Source organism: Myxine glutinosa, chromosome 3 (genome assembly GCF_964187855.1).
Source record: "Myxine glutinosa chromosome 3, kmMyxGlut1.1, whole genome shotgun sequence".
In the NCBI taxonomy this organism is placed as follows: domain Eukaryota; kingdom Metazoa; phylum Chordata; class Myxini; order Myxiniformes; family Myxinidae; genus Myxine; species Myxine glutinosa.
The window spans coordinates 9,772,533-9,799,347 of NC_136263.1; the positions used below are offsets into that span (position 1 = coordinate 9,772,533).

The following is a 26,815-nucleotide window of genomic DNA, read 5'->3' on the forward strand; positions in this document are numbered from 1 at the left end:
ATTGAAAGTTTACATTTTAATGACAATTAAAACCAGATTTGGCAAAAGTCAAGATGATTTATTTTTTTGCTCCAGAATTTTCTTGTTTACCTTGAGTTCCGTTAAACAACCACCATCCTCTTCCATCCACCTCCCACCACTCCTCTTCCATCCACCTCCCACCACTCCTCTTCCATCCACCTCCCACCATCCTCTTCCATCCACCTCCCACCACTCCTCTTCCATCCACCTCCCACCACTCCTCTTCCATCCACCTCCCACCACTCCTCTTCCATCCACCTCCCACCACTCCTCTTCCATCCACCTCCCACCACTCCTCTTCCATCCACCTCCCACCACTCCTCTTCCATTCACCTCCCACCACTCCTCTTCCATCCACCTCCCACCACTCCTCTTCCATCCAATTCCCACCACGCCTCTTCCATCCACCTCCCACCACTCCTCTACCATCCACCTCCCACCACTCCTCTACCATCCACCTCCCACCACTCCTCTTCCATCCACCTCCCACCACTCCTCTTCCATCCACCTCCCACCACTCCTCTTCCATCCACCTCCCACCACTCCTCTTCCATCCACTTCCCACCACTCCTCTTCCATCCACCTCCCACCACTCCTCTTCCATCCACTTCCCACCACTCCTCTTCCATCCACCTCCCACCACTCCTCTTCCATCCACCTCCCACCACTCCTCTTCCATCCATCTCCCACCACTCCTCTCCCATCCACCTCCCACCACTCCTCTTCCATCCACCTCCCACCACTCCTCTTCCATCTTCAAGGATTCTCTGGCAGATTAATATGCGAGGGGATATTTATTAAACTATTCCCCACCTCTTTTCCAGGCTGTGTCCTCTGCTCTTTCATTCCTCCTCTCTCCCACTATGAGTCGTTCCAAGGTCACACACATTCTTCCAGTAACTCCTCTCTTGTGAAACTCCCAAAATCTAGGATTGGTTCTCACCTCCAACTCTTTGTTCTTCTTTTCTCCCACTTGCGAAACTTCTGCATGATATCTCAAAAGGTTGTGGACAGATTGCGACCAAACCTGGTGGACAAGTTGAGTATATTACATGGATGTATTGATTTGATTTCGTTGAAGATCTGGATATGGATCATGATAAGAGAATTTTTAACTTTTCTTCATAATTGAGTGAATATATGTAATTAAAAGTGATGTTTGTATAAAACCACCTTTAGAGGCCATTTTTCCCCGCAGAGCAGGGGTTGACCTTTTTGGGCACCCTGGTCCCCTTTTTGGGCACCGTGGTCCCCTTTTTGAAGCAATGTTTTATGGCCGGATGCCCTTCCTGCCGCCAACCCTGGTAGTCGCCTCTTGCGACACACAGGGAATTACCAGTGAACTGGTACTCGATTTGCCGACCTCGGAAGGATGACAGGCTGAGTCAACCCCCCTGGCGTTAATTCAGCGATCGACCGGGATTACAAACCTAGGATCCTAGGATCCCAAGCTGGCACCCTAACCGCTAAGCCAACACCTGGGATTTGTGTGTGTGTGTGTATGTATAATGTGTATATATATATATATATATATATATATATATATATATATATATATGTGTATGTGTGTGTGTATAGAAATTTGACTTTTATTCCATTGAAGCTGCAAAAAGAAAAATATGGTTGTTGATTCTGAAAAAGGGGTTGTTGTGTCAGCAAAAATGTGATTGAGATCACAAAGAAAAAGGTGTTGCCACAACAAAATGAGATTTAGCGAAGGTGTGGTCCAAAGGTGAAAGTGTGGGACCACAAAGCAGTAAAGAACGTGAGAAGTGAGAATGTGAAGGATGGCATGAGTGTGTTGGGAAGGGAGGGGAGGGGAAGGTGGTTTCATGGAAGATGTGGGAAGGTATTAGAATCACCATGAATCACCATGAATCACCATGAATCACCATGAATCACATCTACATTGAATAGATGGGCTTGTGGTAATCGATAGTAAATCCCCCCCCCCCCCCCCCCCCCTTACATTGATCGTATTACTCACTGAAGAGTTGAATGACATGTTCACTGATTGATTTACTGAATGTGGAATGTTCACAATTCGACAAATACCTTATAGGCCCATGTGACGTATCAACAGAGTAAGTTTAGTTTTGGGCCATGAGACATTGTGAATGTAAATATTTGTCTTGTGCAAGCAAACTTTCCTTTCGGTTCTTCTTTATCTGATTACTGTCCAAAACTATAACAATGTAGGATCCACATCGTTGTCTATGAGACGAGAGAACTTTGGCTAGTTAACTTCCCAGTGTTGCAACCGAGGTGAAACATAATAATTACAGGTGAACTTTTAAATATCCAATGATTTATCACGTGATATGATATATTAGATATACCGGAAGGTAATGTCGTTTGTCAAAGTGGAATACAAAGCTTGAAAAATGACATTACTTTCCGTTTTACCTAATATGATGAGAATCTCATCGGAAAACAACTTGAGGGAATGTCCTCCTGCTAATCGAGGGTCTTCATGATCTCCGCATTGCCCCTACACATGATCATATGGATGAGGATGAATAGTTATCTTTGGCTGAGGATGAATAGTTATCTTTGGAAGAGGATAAATAGTTACGTTTCGCTGAGGATGAATAGTTATCTTTGGCTGAGGATAAATAGTTATCTTTGGATGAGGATGAATAGTTGTCTTTGGCTGAGGATGAGTAGTTATCTTTGGCTGAGGATGAATAGTTATCTTTGGCTGAGGATGAATAATTATCTTTGGATGAGGATAAATAGTTACGTTTAGCTGAGGATGAATAGTTATCTTTGGCTGAGGATGAATAGTTATCTTTGGCTGAGGATAAATAGTTATCTTTGGCTGAGGATAAATAGTTATCTTTGGATGAAGATGAATAATTATCTTTGGACGAAGATGAATAATTATCTTTGGACGAAGATGAATAATTATCTTTGGATGAGAATAAATAGTTACCTTTAGCTAAGGATGAATAGTTATCTTTGGCTGAGAATAAATAGTTATCTTTGGACGAAGATGAATGATTATCTTTGGATGAGAATAAATAGTTACCTTTAGCTGAGGATGAATAGTTATCTTTGGCTGAGGATAAATAGTTATCTTTGGATGAGGATGAATAGTTATCTTTGGCTGAGGATGAATAGTTATCTTTGGATGAGGATAAATAGTTATCTTTGGCTGAGGATAAATAGTTATCTTTGCCTGAGGATGAATAGTTATCTTTGGCTGAGGATGAATAGTTATCTTTGGCTGAGGATAAATAGTTATCTTTGCCTGAGGATGAATAGTTATCTTTGGCTGAGGATGAATAGTTATCTTTGGCTGAGGATGAATAGTTATCTTTGGCTGAGGATGAATAGTTATCTTTGGCTGAGGATAAATAGTTATCTTTGGCTGAGGATAAATAGTTATCTTTGGCTGAGGATGAATAGTTATCTTTGGCTGAGGATAAATAGTTATCTTTGGATGAAGATGAATAATTATCTTTGGACGAAGATGAATAATTATCTTTGGACGAAGATGAATAATTATCTTTGGATGAGAATAAATAGTTACCTTTAGCTAAGGATGAATAGTTATCTTTGGCTGAGAATAAATAGTTATCTTTGGACGAAGATGAATAATTATCTTTGGATGAGAATAAATAGTTACCTTTAGCTAAGGATGAATAGTTATCTTTGGCTGAGGATAAATAGTTATCTTTGGCTGAGGATGAATAGTTATCTTTGGCTGAGGATGAATAGTTATCTTTGGATGAGGATAAATAGTTATCTTTGGCTGAGCATAAATAGTTATCTTTGCCTGAGGATGAATAGTTATCTTTGGCTGAGGATGAATAGTTATCTTTGGCTAAGGATAAATAGTTATCTTTGCCTGAGGATGAATAGTTATCTTTGGCTGAGGATGAATAGTTATCTTTGGCTGAGGATGAATAGTTATCTTTGGCTGAGGATAAATAGTTATCTTTGGCTGAGGATAAATAGTTATCTTTGGCTGAGGATGAATAGTTATCTTTGGCTGAGGATGAATAGTTATCTTTGGCTGAGGATAAATAGTTATCTTTGGCTGAGGATAAATAGTTATCTTTGGCTGAGGATGAATAGTTATCTTTGGCTGAGGATAAATAGTTATCTTTGGATGAAGATGAATAATTATCTTTGGACGAAGATGAATAATTATCTTTGGATGAGGATAAATAGTTACCTTTAGCTGAGGATGAATAGTTATCTTTGGCTGAGGATAAATAGTTATCTTTGGATGAGGATGAATAGTTGTCTTTGGCTGAGGATGAATAGTTATCTTTGGCTGAGGATGAATAGTTATCTTTGGCTGAGGATGAATAGTTATCTTTGGCTGAGGATGAATAGTTATCTTTGGCTGAGGATAAATAGTTATCTTTGACTGAGGATAAATAGTTATCTTTGGCTGAGGATGAATAGTTATCTTTGGCTGAGGATGAATAGTTATCTTTGGCTGAGGATAAATAGTTATCTTTGGCTGAGGATGAATAGTTATCTTTGGCTGAGGATGAATAGTTATCTTTTGGCTGAGGATGAATAGTTATCTTTGCCTGAGGATGAATAATTATTTTTGGCTGAGGATGAATAGCTGTCTTTGGCTGAGGATGAATAGTTATCTTTGGCTGAGGATGAATAGTTATCTTTGGCTGAGGATAAATAGATATCTTTGCCTGAGGATGAATAGTTATCTTTGGCTGAGGATGAATAATTATTTTTGGCTGAGGATGAATAGCTGTCTTTGGCTGAGGATGAATAGTTATCTTTGTCTGAGGATGAATAGTTATCTTTGGCTGAGGATAAATAGTTATCTTTGGATGAGGATAAATAGTTATCTTTGGCTGAGGATGAATAGTTATCATTGGCTGAGGATGAATAGTTATCTTTGGCTGAGGATGAATAGTTATCTTTGGCTGGGAATGAATAGTTATCTTTGGCTGAGGATAAATAGTTATCTTTGGATGAGGATAAATAGTTATCTTTGGATGAGGATAAATAGTTACGTTTCGCTGAGGATGAATAGTTATCTTTGGCTGAGGATAAATAGTTATCTTTGGATGAGGATGAATAGTTGTCTTTGGCTGAGGATGATTAGTTATCTTTGGCTGAGGATGAATAGTTATCTTTGGCTGAGGATGAATAGTTATCTTTTGGCTGAGGATGAATAGTTATCTTTGGCTGAGAATGAATAGTTATCTTTGGCTGAGGATAAATAGTTATCTTTGGATGAGGATAAATAGTTATCTTTGGCTGAGGATGAATAGTTATCTTTGGCTGAGGATAAATAGTTATCTTTGGATGAAGATGAATAATTATCTTTGGATGAAGATGAATAGTTATCTTTGGCTGAGGATAAATAGTTATCTTTGACTGAGGATGAATAGTTATCTTTGGATGAGGATAAATAGTTATCTTTAGCTGAGGATGAATAGTTATCTTTGGATGAGGATAAATAGTTATCTTTGGCTGAGGATAAATAGTTATCTTTGGCTGAGGATGAATAGTTATCTTTAGCTGAGGATAAATAGTTATCTTTGGCTGAGGATAAATAGTTATCTTTGGCTGAGGATAAATAGTTATCTTTGGATGAAGATGAATAATAATCTTTGGACGAAGATGAATAATTATCTTTTGATGAAGATGAATAATTATCTTTGGATGAAGATGAATAGTTCTTTGGTGTAATGGTTGGAGAGTCGGAGGTGTAATGGTTGGATACCTGGAGGTGTATTGGTTAGAGACCTGAAGGTGTATTGGTTAGAGACCTAAGGTGTATTGGTTAGAGACCTGAAGGTGTAATGGTTGGAGACCTGAAGGTGTATTGGTTAGAGACCTGGAGGTGTAATGGTAAGAGACCTGAAGGTGTATTGGTTAGAGACCTGGAGCTGTATTGCTAAGAGACCTGAAGGTGTATTGGTTGGAGACCTGGAGGTGTATTGGTTAGAGATCTGGAGGTGTATTGGTTAGAGACCCGGAGGTGTATTGGTTAGAGACCTGGATGTGTAATGGTTAGAGACCTGGATGTGTAATGGTTAGAGACCTGGATGTGTAATGGTTAGAGACCTGGAGGTGTAATGGTTAGAGACCTGGATGTGTAATGGTTAGAGACCTGGATGTGTAATGGTTAGAGACTTGGAGGTGTAATGGTTAGAGACCTCAAGGTGTAATGGTTAGAGAGCTTGAGGTGTAAAGGTTGGAGACCTGAAGGTGCATTGGTTAGAGACCTGGAGGTGTAATGGTTAGAGACCTGAAGGTGTAATGGTTAGAGACCTGGAGGTGTAATGGTTAAAGACCTCAAGGTGTAATGGTTAGAGAGCTTGAGGTGTAATGGTTGGAGACCTAAAGGTGTATTGGTTAGAGACCTGAAGGTGTATTGGTTTGTGACCTGAAGGTGTATTGGTTAGACACCTGGAGGTGTAATGGTTCGAGAGTCGGAGGTGTAATGGTTAGAGACCTGGATGTGTAATGGTTTGTGACCTGAAGGTGTATTGGTTAGACACCTGGAGGTGTAATGGTTCGAGATTCGGAGGTGTAATGGTTAGAGTCGGATGTGTAATGGTTTGTGACCTGAAGGTGGATTGGTTAGAGACCTGGATGTGTAATGGCTTGTGACCTGGAGGTGTATTGTTTAGAGATCTGGATGTGTAATGGTTTGTGACCTGGAGGTGTATTGGTTAGCGACCTGGATGTGTAATGGTTTGTGACCTGGAGGTGTATTGGTTAGAGACCTGGAAGTGTATTGGTTAGGGACCTGGAGGTGTAATGGTTTGAGACCTGGATGTGTATTGGTTAGAGACCTGGAGATGTATTGGTTAGAGACCTGAAGGTGTATTGGTTAGAGACCTGGAGGTGTAATGGTTAGAGAGTCGGAGATGTAATGGTTCGAGACCTGGATGTGTAATGGTTTGTGACCTGAAGGTGTATTGGTTAGAGACCTGGATGTGTAATGGTTAGAGAGTCGGAGGTGTATTGGTTAGAGACCTGAAGGTGTATTGGTTAGAGACCTGGAGGTGTAATGTTTGGAGAGTCGGAGGTGTAATGGTTAGAGACCTGGATGTTTAATGGTTTGTGACCTGAAGGTTTATTGGTTAGAGACCTGGATGTGTAATGGTTTGTGACCTGGAGGTGTAATGGTTTGTGACCTGAAGGTGTATTGGTTAGAGACCTGGATGTGTAATGGTTAGAGAGTCGGAGGTGTATTGGTTAGAGACCTGAAGGTGTATTGGTTAGAGACCTGAAGGTGTAATGTTTGGAGAGTCGGAGGTGTAATGGTTAGAGACCTGGATGTTTAATGGTTTGTGACCTGAAGGTTTATTGGTTAGAGACCTGGATGTGTAATGGTTTGTGACCTGGAGGTGTAATGGTTTGAGACCTGGATGTGTCATGGTTTGAGACCTGAAGGTGTATTGGTTAAAGACCTGGAGGTGTATTGGTTAGAGACCTGAAGGTGTATTGGTTAAAGACCTGGAGGTGTATTGGTGAGAGACCTGGATGAGTAATGGTTGGAGACCTGAAGGTGTATTGGTTTGGAGACCTGGAGGTGTAATGGTTAGAGAGTCGGAGGTGTAATGGTTAGAGACCTGAAGGTGTAATGGTTGGAGCATCCGCTGAATCTGGGAGTTTGGTAGTTCGATCCCCGGCCGAGTCAAACCAAAGACGTTTAAAATGGTACGCGCTGCTTCATTGCTTCATTTCTTAACGCTTTGTATTTAAAAGAATTGAGCACTGACAAATAACCATAGGTTGGCCACCGCTGCTCAGGCTTGATGGGTCTTATGTCCTCCTGTACTGACGTTGCTTAAAAGGGAACTCATATTCATTAAATTTATGTATTTTTCAAGTGTGTTCATTTAATTTGGGCTCTCCGCATTTTACATCATTGGAAACATCCATTTTACACCGAGCGTTGGCAAGTTACCTGAAAAGTGTAAGTCGTCTCTCCAACCCCCTCCCCACTCTCAACCCTTCCTCATGGGTGGGGGGATTTATTTTTGCTGAAGACCTGACCATGGTCACTACCAACACTGATGGAGATCAAGGCAGTCATGATTTCTTCTATGATTTTCAAATGTGCATTCACACATAAGGAATTGACTTATTACTTGCAAAATCGAAGATTTTTCAAGTATATTGGTCGGTTCCGTTTGTGGTTCTGTCTGTTTGTCTGTTTGTCACCGACCTACAGGTCACAATTCTAAACCGATCGTCACGAAACTTCACCACGTTGTATAAGTCGTACCAATTGAGAAGCCTATTGATTTTGAGGTCAAAGGTCAAAAGTCATCTGGATGTCAAATTTCTAAAATCGCCATTTTAAATCAGATTGACTTGAAAATTGAACAGCATTTGTATATCAAGCCAGTAAATTGGGAAACCTACTACTTTTGAGGTCAAAAAGTCAGAGGTAAACGTAAGGTCAAATTTTTTAAATCATCAATTTTCATCTAAAAAGCCATCAATTCTCAACCGATTGACTTGAAAATTGAACAGCATTTGCATATCGAGTCAATAAATTGGGAAAGGTACTATTTTTTCGGTAAAAAGGTCAAAGGTCAACTCAAGGTCAAACTTCCAAAATCATTACTTTTTAACCGACAAACGGTCAATTTTCATCCGATTGACTTGAAAATTGAACAGCATTTGCACATTGAGTCACTAAATAGAGAAACCAACTATTTTTAGGTCAAAAGGTCAAAGGTCAACAAGGTCAACCTTCCAAAATCATAATTTTTCATCTGAAAAATCGTCACTTTTCTTCCTATTGACCCGAGCTTTGATCAAGATTGTCAATTTTAAACTTGATGAAATGGACAATTTGCTGTATCAATGGAATTTCTTTTTTTGGGGAGGGGGGGGGGCATATTTTGCAAGTATCGTGCTCCGCATGACGTCTTCTTGTTTATTTATTTATTAGAGTAGGATTATAGTTGGCTAGTTGTTTATAATTCACCTATAATTCATTCATTATAATTCATGTTCTCATAAAGTATTCAAGAACCCTCACATCCATCACAGATCCCACATGATATGAATAACAAACAAAAGAAACATCAAACAAAGCACCTTTTCTTTTCCTTTTGAACCCTATTTCAGAAACAAGGAAGAACAATGAAGTTTGTGGTGGAAATCCGCCCGGAGTGCTTCCCAGAAAACCACAGTTACCTCTTCCAGAAATCCCAGAGCTGCCTGTAGTGGTAAGTGGCGTTGTTTTTAACACGCTTTGTGAATGCAAACTCCAAAAAACATCGTAACGCTTTGAAATTCCAAGAATCTCAAGTGAAAATGTGCAGTTAATTTTACAAAACAGACTTTGTGGCACAACGAGTTCGAGTGTCCGACACCAAAAACTTTTAAGTGGTATTTGTTGCTTCCTTGATTGATACGCAGTAGTTCGAGCATCTTCTTGGAAGGGGAGAGTAGTGATTCATCATCTCACCTTATCGTTGTTGTTTGTTGCATTGATTTACAGATGATGGTGCAGCTTTACATTGATATTATCAAATGCAGGACAAAGACTGAGACATTAGTAGACATCGGTGTACTTTAAAGTGAATAACAAGGACATGGGTAGACCATGGACAAATACCTAAGCAAATGGGATTTGAACCTGCGTTTTGAGTACCATAAATCTCTAAAGATGGGAATGCTAAGCAGGCCAACCTGAAAAGTTTTCCTCCAAACCTTCCAGACACTTTCTAAGCGGAGGTAGTTTAGTTTTGTTAATCAATATGGATTCAAACTTTAGTAAATAAATAAATGCCTTTTTCTATCTCGACCAGGTTAGTTTTTGTGAAAGCCCAAAACAATCTGGATAACAAAGTTTTGTGGCAAAATGAGTGATTTTTCTTTGTCAAAACCATTATGACACAGTGACGTTGCTTTACATATCCTATGACACGGATATACAGTGCATTCAGAAAGTATTCAGACCCCTTCACTTTTTTCACATTTTGTTATGTTGCAACCTTATGCTGAAATCGTTTATCCCTCATCAATCTACACTCAATACCCCATAATGACAAAGAGAAAACGGGATTTTAGAAAGTTTTGCAAATTTATTAAAAAATAAAAAACTGAAATATCACATTTACATAAGTATTCAGACCCTTTGCTGTGACACTTGAAATTTAGCTCAGGTGCCTCCCATTTCTCTTGATCATCTTTGAGATGTTTCTACACCTTGATTGGAGTCCACCTGTGGTAAATTCAATTGATTGGACATGATTTGGAAAGGCACACACCTGTCTATATAAGGTCTCACAGCTGGCAATGCATACCAGAGCAAAAACCAAGCCATGAGGTCGAAGGAACTGCGTGCAGAGCTCAGAGACAGGATTGTGTCGAGGCAAAGATCTGGGGAAGCCTACAAAAAAATCTCTGCTGCATTGAAGGTTCCCAAGAGCACAGCGGCCTCCATAATTCTTAAATGGAAGAAGTTTGGAACAACCAGGACTCTTCCTCGAGCTGGCCGCCCGGCCAAACTGAGCAACCGGGGGAGAAGGGCCTTGGTAAGAGAGGTTACCAAGAACCCGATGGTCACTCTGGCTGAGCTCCAGAGATCCTGTGTGGAGATGGAAGAAACTTCCAGAAGGACAACCATCACTGCAACACTCCACCGATCTGGGCTTTGTGGCAGAGTGGCCAGACGGAAGCCTCTCCTCAGTGAAAGAAACATGAAAGCCCACATAATCTTGTTTCTCACAGTCTGAGAGTCCTTTAGGTGCTTTTTGGCAAAATCCAAGCGGGCTTTCTACAACACGTATACTACAAAAGTGAAAGGCACGACGATACAGTCGTGGCCAAAAATATTGGCATCCTTGCACCTTTTTGAAATAATGCACCATTTCTTCCAAAAAATTGTTGAAATAAAAATATATTTTGGTATCCACATTTGTATTTCTTTGGTTTGCAATGGAACAAAACAAAAAAAGCTGAAACGATTACTAAATCTTAGCTTATTCCACACCGAAATACTAAAATGGCCTGGACAATATTATTGGCACCTTTTAGAAGTTGTTAGAAATAATTAGATTTCAAGCAGGTGATTCACCTTTACTTTGTAATTGAACTCACCTGTGGTGAGTTGCAGGTGCCTGTAATATAAAAATCACTCATTCAATCAGTTTGAATAGAGAAAAGGAGTCTTTCTGCTGTTGTGTGTCACTGTGTGTACAGCAATGAGCATGGAGAAAAGAGAGAAAACCAGAACATTGTCTGCGGAAGTCAGACACAAGATGGTAGCCAAGTATGGACAATCTCAAGGCTACAAGTCCATCTCCAGAGACCTTGATGTTACTGTGTCCACCGTATGCAATGTTATCAGGAGGTTTTAGGCCCATGACACTGTAGCCAACCCCACTGGACGTGGCCGCAAGAGAAAACTTGATCGAAGATTGCAGCGAAGAATTGTTCGAATGGTGGAGAAAGCACCTCGATCTACTGCCAGACAGATTCAAGCTGTCCTTCAGACACAAGGTACGATAGTTTCAAACTTGCACCATCCGTTGCCAACTCGATGACTGGAGGGTTCCATGGTCGGAGACCCAGGAGGACCCCACTGCTGAGAGAGAGACATAAGAAAGCCCGACTGGAGTTTGCCAAAACATACCTGAACAAGCCAAAATCCTTCTGGGAGAATGTCCTGTGGACAGATGAGAACAAATTTGAGCTTTTTGGTAAAGTGCATCATCTCTATGTTTCCAGAAAACAAAATGAAGCCTTCAAAGAAAGGAACACCTTCCCTACAGTCAAACATGGTGGAGGATCAGTGATGTTTTGGGGTTGCTGTGCTGCATCTGGCACTGCGTACCTTGAATGTGTGCATGGCATCATGAAATCAGGAGATTACCAAGGCATTTTGGAGCACAATGTTCAACCCAGTGTCTGAAAGCTGGGTCTCCATCAGAGGTCATGGGTCTTGCAGCTGGACAATGACCCCAAACACACTTCAAAAGACACCCAGGAATGGTTCAAGCCAAAACGCTGGACTGTTCTGAAGTGGCCAGCAATGAGTCCAGATCTAAATCCCATTGAATACCTGGGGGGAGTTCTGAAAACAGCAGTTGGGAGAAGGCACCCTTCAAATATGGGAGAACTGGAGCAGTTTGCACAAGAAGAGGTGTCGAACTGCCAGTAGAGAGGTGTAGAAATCTCATTCATGGTTATAGGAAGTGCTTGACTGCAGTTATTTTGTCCAAAGGCCTTGCTACCAAATATCTGTGGTGTGCAATCTGTGGTGTCAATAATTTTGTCAATGCCATTTCTTTTTATTTTCTGATTTAAAAGGAATTATTAAGTTGTGAATCAAAAACAAAGGTACTGTCATATTAACAATGAAAGAAAGAATTGTGGAGACCAAATACGTGTGTCTATTTCAACTTTTTTTTCGAGAAAATTGTGAGTTATTTGAAAAAAAGTGCTGGGGTGCCAATATTTTTGGCCAAGACGTACACTACCAAAAGTATGCGGACACCCCTTCTAATTAGTGGATTTGGATGTTTCAGCCACACCCATTACTGACAGTTATCAACCATGCCATGCAATCAAGCACACAGCCATGCAATCTCCATAGACAAACATTGGCAGTAGAATGGGCTGTACGGAAGAGCTCAGTGACTTTCAACATGGCACCGTCATAGGATGCCACCTTTCCAACAAGTCAGTTCATCAAATTTTTGCCCTGCTAGAGCTGCCCCGGTCAACTGTAAGTGCTTTTATTGTGAAGTGGACCCGTCTAGGAGCAACAACAGCTCAGCCGCGAAGGGGTAGGCCACACAATCTCATAGAACAGGACTGCCGAGTGCTGAAGCGCGTCACGCATACATATCATCGGCCAACCACTTTCTGAATAATCCTCTCCAAGAAGTTCTGTCACTCAAGCTTTTGGGTCTCACTATCTGCCATGATCTTTCCTGGGAAAACCACATTTCAAATCTGGCCTCCAAAGCCAGTTGCCGACTGGGCATTCTCCGTCGTGCAAAGTCCTTCCTTGGCACACCTGAGCTCCTCGCCACATACAAGGCTTTCATCTGCAGCTCAATGGAATACTGCTCTCCCCTCTGGGCTGGTGCTCCTGCTTCACACCTAGCTCGTCTTCACGCTGTTGAAACCAAAGCGTTCAGAATCATTGGAATCTCCCGCGATGAAGCTAACTCCAAGGGCCTTTCACTCACTCACCGCAGGCAGGTTGGTGGTCTTTCCGTCTTCTACCGACTCCTCTCTGGCCTTGCCCCCCCCCCCCAGCTCTCTCTGGGCTCTGTCCCCCAAATATTCCTACAGGTCGCACAAGATCTGCCTGCAACCCTCTTATGGTTAAACTGCCAAAATCAAGACTTTCTGCTCGCCTTCACTCCTTCATTCCTCTTTTCTCCCGCCTCTGGAACAAACTCCCTCACTCTCTTCAATCCCACTCCACCCTCCAGGTCTTTAAAACAGCTGTTCACCACCACCTCTTATCTTCCCCCATCCAAAACCTTGATCTTTTCTACCCCCGCTAATTTCACCCCAAATCCTACACTTTTTTGAAATACCAACTTCTGTCCTGGAAGTCCTTGGTCTCCTTGTGTTTTACACCTCCCCCCCCCCCCTTTCCCATGCCTCCTCCCCCCAGGCCCTCTCCTTCTAGCGCTTCTTCCTGCTCTCAGGTGTTGTGTTTGTGTGCTTCCCCTCCTCTCCCCATCTTGTCTTCCGCTCCCTCTTTTTGTATGTTTTGTTTGTCTGGTTGATTTGTTTGTGAAATAAATGTTAGCTCTTTCACGAGCCTCGATTCAGTATACAAAAACAAAAAAAAAGAAAAAAAAAAGTGTTTTCATGGCAGAGCAGCCGTACACAAGCCTAATATCACCATGCGCAATGGCAAGCGTAGGCTGGAGTGGTGTAAAGTTCGCCACAATTGGACTCTGGAGGAGTGGAAATGCGTTCTTTGGAGTGATGAATCACGCTTTACTATCTGGAAGTCCAATGAACGAATCTGGGTTTGGCGGATGCCAGGAGAACGCTACCTGCCCGAATGCATAGTGCCAACTGCAAAGATTGATGGAGGAGGAATAATGGCGTGGGGCTGTTTTTCATGGTTAGTGCTAGGGCCGTTAGTTCCAGTGAAGGGAAATCTTAATGCTACAGCATACAATGACATTCTAGATGATTATGTGTTTCCAACTTTGTGGCAACAGTTTGGGGAAGGCCCTTTTCTGTTTCAGCATGACAATGGTCCCATGCACAAAGTGAGGTCTATACAGAAATGGTTTGTCGAGATTGGTGTGGAAGAACATGACTGGCCTGCACAGAGCCCTGACATCAACCCCATCGAACACCTTTGGGATGAATTGGAACGCTGACTGCCAGGCCTAATCACTCAACATCAGTGCCAGACCTCACTAATCCTCTAGTGGCTGAAAGGAAGCAAATCCTTGCAGCAATGTTCCGACATCTAGTGGAAAGCCTTCCCAGAAGAGTGGAGGCTGTAATAGCAGCAAAGGGGCGGTTGGGGGGGGGGGGGGACCCACTCCATATCAATGCCCATGATTTTGGAATGAGATGTTCGATATTCGGGTGTCCACATACTTTTGGTCATGTAGTGTATGTACAAGACCACATTTATTGTTCAGGTAAACTATTCATCCCTGTCATCTGCAGAATAGCATAATATCCACATGTCAATATTTCCAAATCATATTTTCAACTCCGAAGCATGTCTGAGCTTCACAATAAACAGTGATGAATGGTGAAATGAAATATCTTGATTCTATGGGGGATTTCTGTTTCCCTTTATTAACAAAAGAGTTTCATCTTTTCTGGCTCCCCCGCACACTCAGAGAAAGCAAGTCTGTTTGGGTTCAGGCCAGTCTGTTCTTGCATTCCTGTTTGCTGCCATCACAGTTCACAAGACGCGGCCAAAAAAGCACTCCCCCGTTGGTCAGCACTGGAAGGCAGTTGTTAGACGCATCCTTGTTAATAAGACTTTTCCACAGATGAAAGAAAGTAATTGTTGGTGGTTTCAACAACTAAGAAGCAGAGTGTGGGTGTGTGTGAATGGGGATCCGAGAGGAAGTTTAGACGAACATTTCTGTAAGTATTCCAGAAGTAGTTCTGTTGGAACTTAAGTTTTATCGCTTTTTTTTGCTGTTTCTTCCATTCTTGGGAGAGGACAATCATAATCGGTCATTGAATCAATGGAGAGACCATCAAAATTGACATATTTAATTCTGAAACATTGTTATGGAGATAAAGAGATATGGAGAGACTAAGTGAGATGAATATAATAGGTTTCTTAACAATTCCCTCAACATCTACTGCAGTTTGAGACCTGTTCTACATCTATATACCCCAACAAGGTTCTACATTTTAAAGTGCTCAGTCTTCTTTCATTACTTTTCAGGGATTTTTTAAACCTTGGACAGATACCTGTCCCAGTGGAGTTGGCTTTTTACTCCCGCTCGTGTCCGTCTGTGTGTGTGTGTGTGTGTGTGTGTGTGTGTGTGTGTGTGTGTGTGTGTGTGTGTGTGTGTGTGTGTGTGTGTGTGTGTGTGTGTGTGTGTGTGTGTGTGTGTGTTCATGTGTTTGAGAACAAGATATCTGGAAAAGTTCTGAACGGATTTGGATGAAAGTTGGTGGGATGATTGCCCTTGGGATAAGGAAGAATTTCGCTCTTTCACGAGCCTCGATCTTGTATACAAAAAAAAAAAAAAAAAAAAAATTGATTAGTTTTTGGTGAAGTTCAGGATATTATTCCCGATCCAGGAATTTTTTGAAAGATTTTTTTGCCATTGGAAGATAGGGCTCATTTTTTTTAAACATTATCTTCTATATATTCTATATTTAACATTGTGATATGAAAATAGTTTTCTTATTTGTTTTAAATGTAGTTTAAACTCGTGGTTATGCGTTAGAGCGGTGTATTGTTTTTAGCAGCATCGTCTTCAATGTTCATTTATTTTCTAATAAAGACATATTCTGTCATTTTAAAACCAAAAAAGTGTGTATTAGGTTTCCCCGTTTAATAAAATGTATCGTTTGATACGTATAATGCTTTAAAGCTGGTTTTTTTTTTTGTTTTTTTTTTTTTTTTACCTCAGAAGAGATATCAACATTTAGCTCAGCAAATGTCATTCGCGGTGTCAATATTTGATGAACTTATAAAGACTTAGTTCCAGATTTGTCAATGGCTGAGGTATATTAACAAACGAATGAAACAGATTTGGCAAAATTCCAACTTTTTTTTTTAAAGATCGCATATTCACCCAGGGTTGTGAAGGCTGAAGAAGAAGAAACCTCGCATAGGCTTCTCAGACCAAATAAATAATTCTGGTTCTGGCTCTGCGATTTTCAGGTTTATTACTCCCGCCAGGTAGTAACGCATTCGAGCGTGTCCGTCCGTGTATGTGTGTGTTCGTGTGTTCATGTGTTTGTGAACAAGATATCTGGAAAAGTTCTGAACGGATTTGGATGAAAGTTGGTGGGATGATTTCCCTTGGGATAAGGAAGAATTGATTAGTTTTTGGTGAAGCTCAGGATATTATTCCGGATCCAGGAATTTTTTTTGGAAATTTTTTTGGGAAAGATTTTTTCTGTTTTACTGCATTAAAGCTTTTATTCTTATTCTTAAATGATGTTTTTCTCCTCTAATTCCGAGATATATCAAAATAAATTCTCTGACAGTCAGGGCTTACTTTCTTTTTCATTTATTGTTTTGGGGAGAGGGGATGTTAAACAAAACGTATTATTCCAACTAAACCCACGGCGGGAGTATGCGCTCTACTGAATGCCGTTCTAGTGTTGTTTTGTTACCTCCTCCACCAAAGGTGGCTGGAGGTTATGTTTTCACGCCTGTCTGTCTGTCTGTCTGTTTGTGAACAGGATATCTCAAAACGTTGTGGACGGATTTGGACGACATTTGGCAGAGATGTAGCGTATGTGACGAGGAAGAATCGATTCAATTTTGGTGAAGATCCGGTTCCGTGTAGTATAATTTATAAGTGATTCTTCACCATTGGGAGGTCGGGCCAAAAACGATACAAAGCAGGATATCTCAAAAAGTTATGGACGGATGATTTTGATTAAATGTGATTCTGTATTGTGATTTTCTGATCTACTCTGGGATACCAAACGTAAACTGTTCACCTGGCGGAGGTATGCTCTCTTCTGAGTGCCATTCTAGTTTTGATGTATTTTTCTCTGTTGGGAGGAAATACTTTCCCTTCTATTTTTGGCCTACTAATTTATTTCCTCACACTTGTATAACACGACAAATCACTCGTATGGCTGCAGCAGCGATGTTGTTGATCATTCTCCAACAATTAACTCACTCATAAACCTCGAAGTTGAGGAATGATATTTTTGTTGATATTGTCGCTCGAAGTCCTTTGTGTGTTTTGAAACATCGTGTTTAAAACCATATTCAATCTCATCATCACTCTCCATTGTCACACATCTTTAACATCTCCATACGTTGTAATGGGGAGCACAAAACGTTAAACCTTTTCATTCTCTTGGATGTATTGAAACTCGGAAACGTTTCACAAACTTTTTTTCATTCCGATGTAACTTCTAACTTTGCCATGACTCGACACCTTTTTGGTTCACATCACCCTCCTCTCAAGTCATTCCACTTTCTCAATTCTTATTCATTCTTATTATGATGTTCAACCAACATTTGTTTTTCCTTTTGTCTTTTTTAGCCTTATTATGTCTCTCCCCTGTACAGTATACAGGAGGGGATATGTATTGTTTTTCTTCTGTTTTTATATTTTTTTCTTTCTCCTTTCATTCCAACCATTAGAATCACACATCATTCCTTCATGCTCAGCTAATCCTCTGAAAATTTGTTGGAGTGGTAACATGATTCAAAAAGTTCCGGTGCCTTTTAATTTTTTTTCTCCCTTTCGACCCTTCTTCCAATTTAATGGATCAAAGGTGGAGCACTGAAAATCACTTCTTTTTCTTGCCTTTCCCTTTTATTTGTGTTTGAGTCGATTGAGATGAAATTTGGCACAACAGGTGCTTTCAAGCGGCCCCCATATGGAAGCATACAAAACATTGGATCTGCATAATTATTCGTGTTATATGGATGTCAAAGATCAAATTGTTCACAAAAGTAACACTTATTGGCTTGCGATGCCTCTGTATTTAAACCTATCTCGACAGGAATTGGCAAAATGAGGTGTTAGCAAAACCTCTACAGATTCCAGTAGACCTACATTAGTTTGGTTTTTTTCTTGAGGTTAATCGCAAAATCAAGGTTTCGATTAATCACAAATTAAAGTGGATGAATAATTAATTGAGGCTTCTGGGCAGGAAAGAGTTTATATTTCAATCAATACAGCCAAGACCAAGCACACACATATCAACAGAAGGCAAAATTATGTATACCTTGTCAGTCACACGGACTCTATAGAAAAATCAGGCAGGTCTTCCGATTAATTTCACAGTTGTCGAAGGTCAGAATTGGTAACAAAATTAAGGCGGTTGGCCTGTCTAGGCTATATATATATATATATATATATATATATATATATATATATATATATATATATATACAGTATATATATATATATATATACAGAGCGTATTAAAAAAAAGGTAATCCGAATTCAAGGGGTTAATATGCAAAGGTTATTTCGTTTGACAATTTACCTGTGGTTTACCAATTATGAGGAGATCCTCAGCTTTCCATTGATACCTTTCATGCATCATTGCTGTCACACATGACCGAGTACATGTTCATTGAAAATGACAAGTTCAAATCGCATTTTTACAAGTTTGGCTAATCGATGCAAGACAGTTTTAAATGGATGCATTACTTGTCGACTGCCAAGTTGATTATGTAAAATTGTTAAGCTGGTCTGGTAATCGTCGGTTGCATCATCCTTTGTTTAAGATGGGTATTTAAGATGGGCCTACAGTGTATGGGTTTCGAGACAGTCTGAGTCATTGAAAAGATGGTTCAACTTACGACTGAACAGTGGACCTTCGTGGTTGCAACCTTTCACCAAACTGTAAGTTTGCAGCGAACACGTGATGCATTCAGGGAACGTTTCCCAGAACGGGAGCCTCCAGCAGCCAAAACCATCTGGGCGAATGTTAGAAAATACCAAGAACATGGCACTAGCCTCAACAGCAACAAGGAGAATTCTGGTAGGAGGTGCACTGGGCGATCGGAAATGAACATTGCAGCAGCAAGGCAGCAAGTTTTGGAGCATCCAAGGGATACCAGCGCAAGACGAAATGGGACGGGATTGCCTTCGGCAACATTCAACCGAATCACAAGACTGGACCTCCACCAACATCCATATCGGATTCACATCCGGCATCAACTTACGCCAGGGGATTTTGCCAGGGGGCTGGTGCTTGCCTGATGGTTGATAGCACGTTGCGAAGCAGATGTCAATTTCCTGTGGTATCTCGTTATCAGCGACGAAGCTGCTTTCGCCATGGATGGCAAGGTCAATACCCATAATGTTCTTGAATATGCACCGACAGGGCAACCCCCAGAATTTAATTTTGACACCAACATGAATCGACAAAAGTGGACTGTTTGGTTGGGACTTTGAGGAGGTGGTCAGGTGATCTGACCATTTTTCTTTCAAAGGAATGTCAAAAGTAACAGGTATCTGCAGATGATCAATGATGAAGCTTTACTGCAGCTGGAGGAGAACTTTTAGCGACAGGTTCGTGGTGTCTTCAGATATCTCTGGTGGGCCCAAGACGGCGCCCCAGCACATCTTCTTATCGCTGTCCGAGATCGACTGAGAGAACTCTTTGGAGACCGAGTCATCGCCCTCAACCTTGCAGTGGAATGGCCGCCAAGATCACCTGACCTCACATCATGTGATTATTTACTTTGGGGACATTTAAAGAACAAGATGTCCGTAACTCCTCCCCGTGATCTTGACGAATTGCAGGGCCGTATTCGACATGAAGTGGATACTTTGCGCAATGACCCTGCTATGGTGAGACGAGCAGTTCAGGGCATGCTCCGCCGCTGTGAGCTTTGTGTTGAAAGGGGAGGTGGACATGTTGAAGGTGTGGGTGCATAAAGGACAATCATTCCTGAAAAAAGTTCACATCTGACGTTCATTTTGCACCAATTATCCTGACTTGCATCGATTAGCCAAACTTGTCAAAAGGCGATTTGAACTTGTCATTTTCAATGAACATGTACTCGGTCATGTGTGACAGCAATGATGCATGGAAGGTATCAATGGAAAGCTGAGGATCACCTCTTAATTAGTAAATCACATGTGAATTGTCAAAATAAATAACCTTTGCATATTAACCCCTTGAATTCGGATTACCTTTTTTTGATACACATTGTATATATATATATATATATGTGAGCGATGTGTGTGTGAGAGTGCACGCAGGTTAGGATACCAGCCTCGGATAGTTGGTCCAGCAGGTCTGCCCCAGGCAGCGTTGCTGATTGATGACCCGAGTGTCCCAAATTGATCAAGAGGGTACGAGCTCTGCCAGGTGGGCAGCGGATCAAGCTGGGTAGTTTGAATGTAGGATCCATTTGGGGAGGTTGGGGGGGGGGGGGGAGCGGAGGGATTGAGGTGGTGGAGATAATGCAGAGAAGAATGATGGAAGTTGTGTGTGCAGGACACCAGATGGAAACGGGACAGGGTGCAGAGGTTGGTAGGAGGATGCAATCTGTTGCGCATAGGTGGGGATGGAAGGAGTAATGATGTGGGAATACTACTATCGGAAAAGACCAGAAAGCAGGTGGTCAGAGTGGAAAGATCGGAGGATCGGATAGTTATGGCATGAGTGATGATAGAGAGGAAAAGGTGTGTGTTATGTCGGTTTATGGGCCACAAACAGGAAGGACTGTGGTGCAGAAAAAGGAATTCAGGGACGCAATGGAGAGAATGATGGGAATGGTTCGAGGTGGCGGTGATGCTGTGCATTGTGGGGACTTTAACATGCATGTTGGAGTAATGGAGCCAGGTAAAGAGGAATGTGTTGGTAAATTTGGTTGGGAATGAGTAATAGAGAGGGTCAATCGTTGGTGGTGAGGAATGGAATGGCTATAGCTGGTTCATTCTTCAAAAGCGGGAAAGCCACAACATTACCTATAGGAGTGGAAAGCACAAAACAGAACTGGATTTAGTGGTGGTAAGGAAGCGACAGTTGTGGAGGGTTAAGGATCCCTTTGGATTTTAGTGGTCAAATGAGATGCAGGCTGGGAGGAGCAATCTTGCATTTTCATGTCAATGTCTGCGATTCTAGTTTTAATGCTTTTGAAAATGGTTATCTCTCCTGAGGTTATACTTTAAAAATAAATATTCTGCCATGACTCATAATGTTTGAAATAATGTTCTGGGATCCACAATGTAAATACTGATGGAGACCCATAATCCAGACAGAAATTTCTGGAGTTCATGACGAGTTGAGAAACATTTATTGGATGGAAGCAACCCTGCACATAATGCTTCTCGGTCGCAGGATGCTCGACTGAAACTGGCAATAATTAGTAATTTATTTAGGATTCTGGCAATAACTGCCCGAACTCTTTGCGAAAGTCACCCTGGGATCTTTAATGTCCACCAACGACCAATGCTGGCAGATGGGTTCTCTGGCTTAATGTCCTTCCGAAGGACTGTGCACATACATCGATGCTCACCCTGCATGTGAAACACCAGGATGGGAGTTTATAGCTCAAAGACCCTAAACCTAAACCAAACCTAAACCTAAGTTATCCTACCAGCCCTTCACAATGTAAAACCTCAATATTTTAGTATTACCTTACTGTTGGCTGATTATCTATTTGGATATATTAATTTTGTGTGTGTGTGTGTGTGTGTGTGTGTGTGTGTGTCTGTGTGTGCGTGTGTGTATGTGTGTGTGTGTGTGTGTGTGTGTGTGTGTTTTGAATCAATGTTGATTTGCCTTTCCTTCCTGTAGTGTGTGTGTGTGTGTGTGTGTGTGTGTGTGTGTGTGTGTGTGTGTGTGTGTGTGTGTGTGTTTTGAATCAATGTTGATTTGCCTTTCCTTCCTGTAGTTTGTGTGTGTGTGTGTGTGTGCGTGTGTGTGTGTGTGTGTGTGTGTGTGTGTGTGTGTGTTTTGAATCAATGTTGATTTGCCTTTCCTTCCTGTAGTTTGTGTGTGTGTGTGTGTGTGTGTGTGTGTGTGTGTGTGTGTGTGTGTGTGTGTGTGTGTGTGTGTGTGTGTGTGTGTGTGTGTGTGTGTGTGTGTGTGTGTGTTTTGAATCAATGTTGATTTGCCTTTCCTTCCTGTAGTTACCTCATTACCATAATTACATTTCCTACTGTGATTGTGTAAGGAAAGTTATCGTTTGCTCTTGATTAGAGCAACTTCCAAGACGACTAATCACATCATAATGTATGGAATCCATAGCTGTGTAATCCGTTTTACTTCCTCTTTGGAATTAGGCCACCACTATCGACTGAAGTTGAGTTCACCAGCCTCTATCTATTCCACTGCAAGATGAAGGCCTCCCTCATCAGGATCTATTCTGTTCTATCCAATGCAATTTGATACCATTGTACTGGATTATTATTACTCCAGTATTATTATTATTTTTATTTCTCCATCTCATCGTCTCCGGAGGCCTTCTCTTGGTTGACGGCTTGTAATTATTGGTGTCCACCAGTTGTCCGTTCCTATCCCTAAGTGTCCAGGCCACTTCCATTTGAGTTTTTTCATTGTAACCAGAATGTTGAGGACTTTGATTCTTCCTATTAATGGCCGTTGTTCAAGAAGAAATATGTGAATGAAATTTCAGACCCTTATATCAATGTCCCATGCAGTGTCGAGCCATTTCACCCTGAATTGATCATTGAGGGACATTTCTTGACACCAGGAATACTGAAGTTGTGATGTAATCGATATGTAATGGACTAAGTCTATGTTCAGCCACTAACCCACGTGACTATGTCTCTTAATTTTGTAACGTACTAGGGCATTGCCCGTACTATATCTATATCTAAAATTATATCCCCCCCCTCTATTTACATGAAATGGTTTGGTCCAAAGCGAACGGCTTGCGAGTACGGTGACAATCCCCCCCCTCTATTTACATGAAATGGTTTGGTCCAAAGCGAACGGCTTCCGGAGTTTGGTAAAGAAATCGCCATCGCGTGCACAAACGCGCAGGAAAGCGAATGAATCGCAAATTCGTTTTTATTAGTTTTAAAACATCGTTTAACGCCAACATAGCGCCAACATAGTTTGCAAACGTGAAATAAATGAATACGCTCTCAAATGTGCCATCCGAGGCAGAGTGTGTCCGCCACGTTCGGCACACGCGATAGTTCGCTGCTCTCTGATTGGTTGAATCGTTTTTTGGACATAGCTCGGTAAGTAATTGTCCGATTAATATGAAACCTTGAAAAGGCACATCCTCGGGTCCCCAGCAATATACCTGGCAAGTTAAAAGTATATCGGACCCGTGGTTGTCGAGAAACAGCGGTCACAGACAAACAGACGTACAGACGTACAGACGTACAAACGTACAAACGTACAGAGATTACTGGAATTATAGATAGATGAACATCAGTTGCACCATGACTACGTCTATTAATTACGTGCAATTTGAAAATGTTGTACCTTTTAAACCTTTAGACCCTTCCGACTGCTGACACCCTTTTCGACCTTTGAAGACCCTTTCGACATTTTCGACTATTTAGACACAATTGGATATTTACATCATTTAGACCCCTTAGACCACTGTATACCTTTAGACCGCTTAAGACCCTATATACTCCCCAATTCCTTGAAATGGTCTTAAAGACCCCTAATACGCCGTAGACCATTTGACCCTTTAGAAATACAAGAACTACAAGAACCTGTAGACCCCTAAGACCATTTAGACCCACTAATACCTCATAGAACCCTTTGATCTTTAAGACCCTTTAGACAACTTTAGACCCCTTCACGCTTTCGATCTTGCATACCTTTTGTCCGTTTGGTGTTTAGACCTTCCTTTACACCTGTTAAGTGCCTTGACTCCTTTATACCGCGTTGGGCTTTGACGATAACACGCTTCAGACCATTTAATCATGTTAGACATCTTTAGACTGCTTGGACACTTGACCATTTCGAGCTTTAGACCTTTCCACCACTTAGACCTTTTTTGACACTTCAGATCCCTTCAAACATACTCGCATTTAGGACTCTTGGGCATTTACTTCCTTTCAAGATTAGATCCTCTAGAGTCTAGAACCCTTCGACTCTTTAGACCCTTTAGACCTTTAAACCGTTTTGGCCTTTAGACCCTTTTGACCCTTTAGACCCCAACTATGTTTGGAATGTAACCTTTCGACCCTTTAGACCATCTTGAACACACCACACAAACATTTATAGTCTTCTTGAAAAACAAAGACGATACTTTTTTCAGGGAATAATGCGCAAACTTGACTCAGCCAGTGGAGGGGGTAGGTACCAGCCAGGGTAGGGGTAGGTACCAGCCAGGTGAGGGGTAGGTGCCAGACAGAGGAGGGGTAGGTACCAGCCAGGTGAGGGGTAGGTACCAGCCAGGTGAGGGGTAGGTGCCAGACAGAGGAGGGGTAGGTACCAGCCAGAGGGTGGTATTACTCTGCTAGATAGTAATAAAGTGATTATAAATTTCTCGGCATTATTTCATATTTCTGAACCTTTTTTGTTCAGGATAATAATGAGAGCAATGCCTTGTTTTTTTTTTCAACTTTTTCACAAATTTCAGGGTATATTTTGTTGCAGTCGTTTTTCGTAACGCATATTACACATACCAAGTGTTACTCGGTGCTCAGAAATTGTATGGTGCCATGAAACATTACTCTGCACAATTCCAAACATGAGTGAGCATTCACATTGCAGAGCCTCGCCAGGGCATTTTGATCACAGTAGATTTGGGAATGAGCGATCTACATGAAAGCCGATCTGCATGCGGACTCACACACGGACACAGACCGATTGTCACAGCCTCTCCCATCCCTCTGGCAACATGTGAAGCTAATTACAAACCTACAATGAGGTGTTCAATTTTTTGGGGATAAGATCCTTGTAACAGTCCAAGAACAGCCACGGGTATGAAATGCTTTACAAAACATAAGTATATATAATTTGTAAGAAAACATTTTTTTTGATGATATAGACTTTTCACAAGTTACAAACTTTGATATCTATTTTGATGTCAATCTAAGAGTTTCAAGTAATTACTGTTGTAAATAATCAGTTTGTAAGACAACATCCCAAGCTTTCTGGCTCGACTGATAATGGAGACACAACAGGTGTGTGTCCACTCACAGGAGAGCCAGGAAACAACATCTGTCCAACATCAAGATTTGAACTTTCAAACTTGTCTCCCTCCTCTAAAATCTGGCGACTATCTTATCAAGTCTGTCTCTGGTGTATCCCTTCCCTCACTTCAAATGGCACCACAGTCGACTCCGCTCGTGTGAAGGCCGAATGCCTCAATTCGTTGTTTGCTTCCACATCTTGTGTCAACAACCCCTCGCCCTCTGTACCCATCCTTCCTTGTCGAACTCAACTGCTCCTGGACTCGTCTTTTGAACCTGAGAAAGTGGAGAAGTTTCTGGTAACCCATGTCTCTGATTCTGCGACTGGACCATCAGCTCGCGTGTCGTTTACCATAGGTCATCTTCCACGTGCTTGGAAATCAGCCAATATCACCGCATTACATAGAAAGGTGCAGAAATTGATTCACTTAACTTCATACCCACCAGCTAACTTCAAATAATCAGCAAGGTCATGGAATCCATCATTGCAGTTTATATCATTTTTTTTTTGTATACAGGATCGAGGCTCGTCTAAGAGCTAACTTTAATCACAAAAGAAACGGACACACAAAACGTACAATAAAGGGAGCGGGAGACAAGATGGGGAGAGAGAAGGAGCACACAAGTACAACAGCAGAGAACGGACATCGGGAGATCTGTCGGAGGGAGCGGGCTTTGGGGGAGGAGGCGGGGGAAGGGGGCGGGGGTGGGGTGGGAGAGGTAGAAAACACATGCACTTTGCTAGGACTTCCAGGAAAGAAGTTTGTATTTCAAAAAGGTGCATCTGGGGTGAATTGATGGGGGTAGAAAAGATCAAGGTTTGGGATGGGGGAAGATAAGAGATGGTGGTGAACAGCTGTTTGAAAGACCTGGAGGGAGGAGTGGGATTGAAGAGAGTGAGGGAGTTTGCTCCAGAGGCGTGAGTAAAGAGGAATTAAAGTATGAAAGAGTGAAGGTGAGCAGAGAGTCTTGATTTTGGCAATTTCACCAGAAGAGGGTTGCTGGCAGATCTTGTGCGACCTGTAGGAATATTTGAGGGACAGAGCACAGATAGAGCTGGGGGAGCTAGGCCAGATTGGAGTCGGTAGAAGACAGAAAGACTACCTACCTGCCTGCGGTGAGTGAGTGAGTGAGTGAGTGAAAGGCCCTCACAATCAGCTTCATCGTGGGAGATTCCAATGATTCTGAAAGCTTTGGTTTCACCTGCATGAAGCCAATCTAGGTGTGAGGCAGGAGCACCAGTCCAGAGGGGAGAGCAGTTTTCCATTGAGCTGCAGATGAAAGCCTTGTATGTGGTGAGGAGCTCAGGTGTGCCAAGGAAGGACAGAAGATGACGGAGGATTCCCAGTCGGCGACTGGCTTTGTAGGCCATCTTGGAAATGTGGTTTTCCCAGGAAAGATCATGGCAGATAGTGAGACCCAAAATCTTGAGTGACAGAACTTCTTGGAGAGGATTGTTGAGAAAGTAGATGGGAGGGTTGTCCAGTCGGTCTTTTCGGAGAGACATAGTAAGAGTGTGAGATTTATCAGGATTGAAAGACATCTTCCACTTGATTGAC

General features: G+C 41.7%; 1 protein-coding gene across 3 annotated transcripts in view; it reads left to right on the forward strand.

Moving 5' to 3' along the window:
- Positions 1–26,815, forward strand: part of LOC137414483 (actin filament-associated protein 1-like) — a 263,066-nt gene that overhangs the window by 40,713 nt on the left and 195,538 nt on the right. For all 3 annotated transcript variants that reach the window (XM_078773714.1, XM_078773716.1, XM_078773715.1), the window contains exon 4: positions 9,112–9,212. In XM_078773714.1, the coding sequence (XP_078629840.1) occupies positions 9,112–9,212 (101 nt within the window). The remainder of the gene's footprint in view (positions 1–9,111; positions 9,213–26,815) is intronic.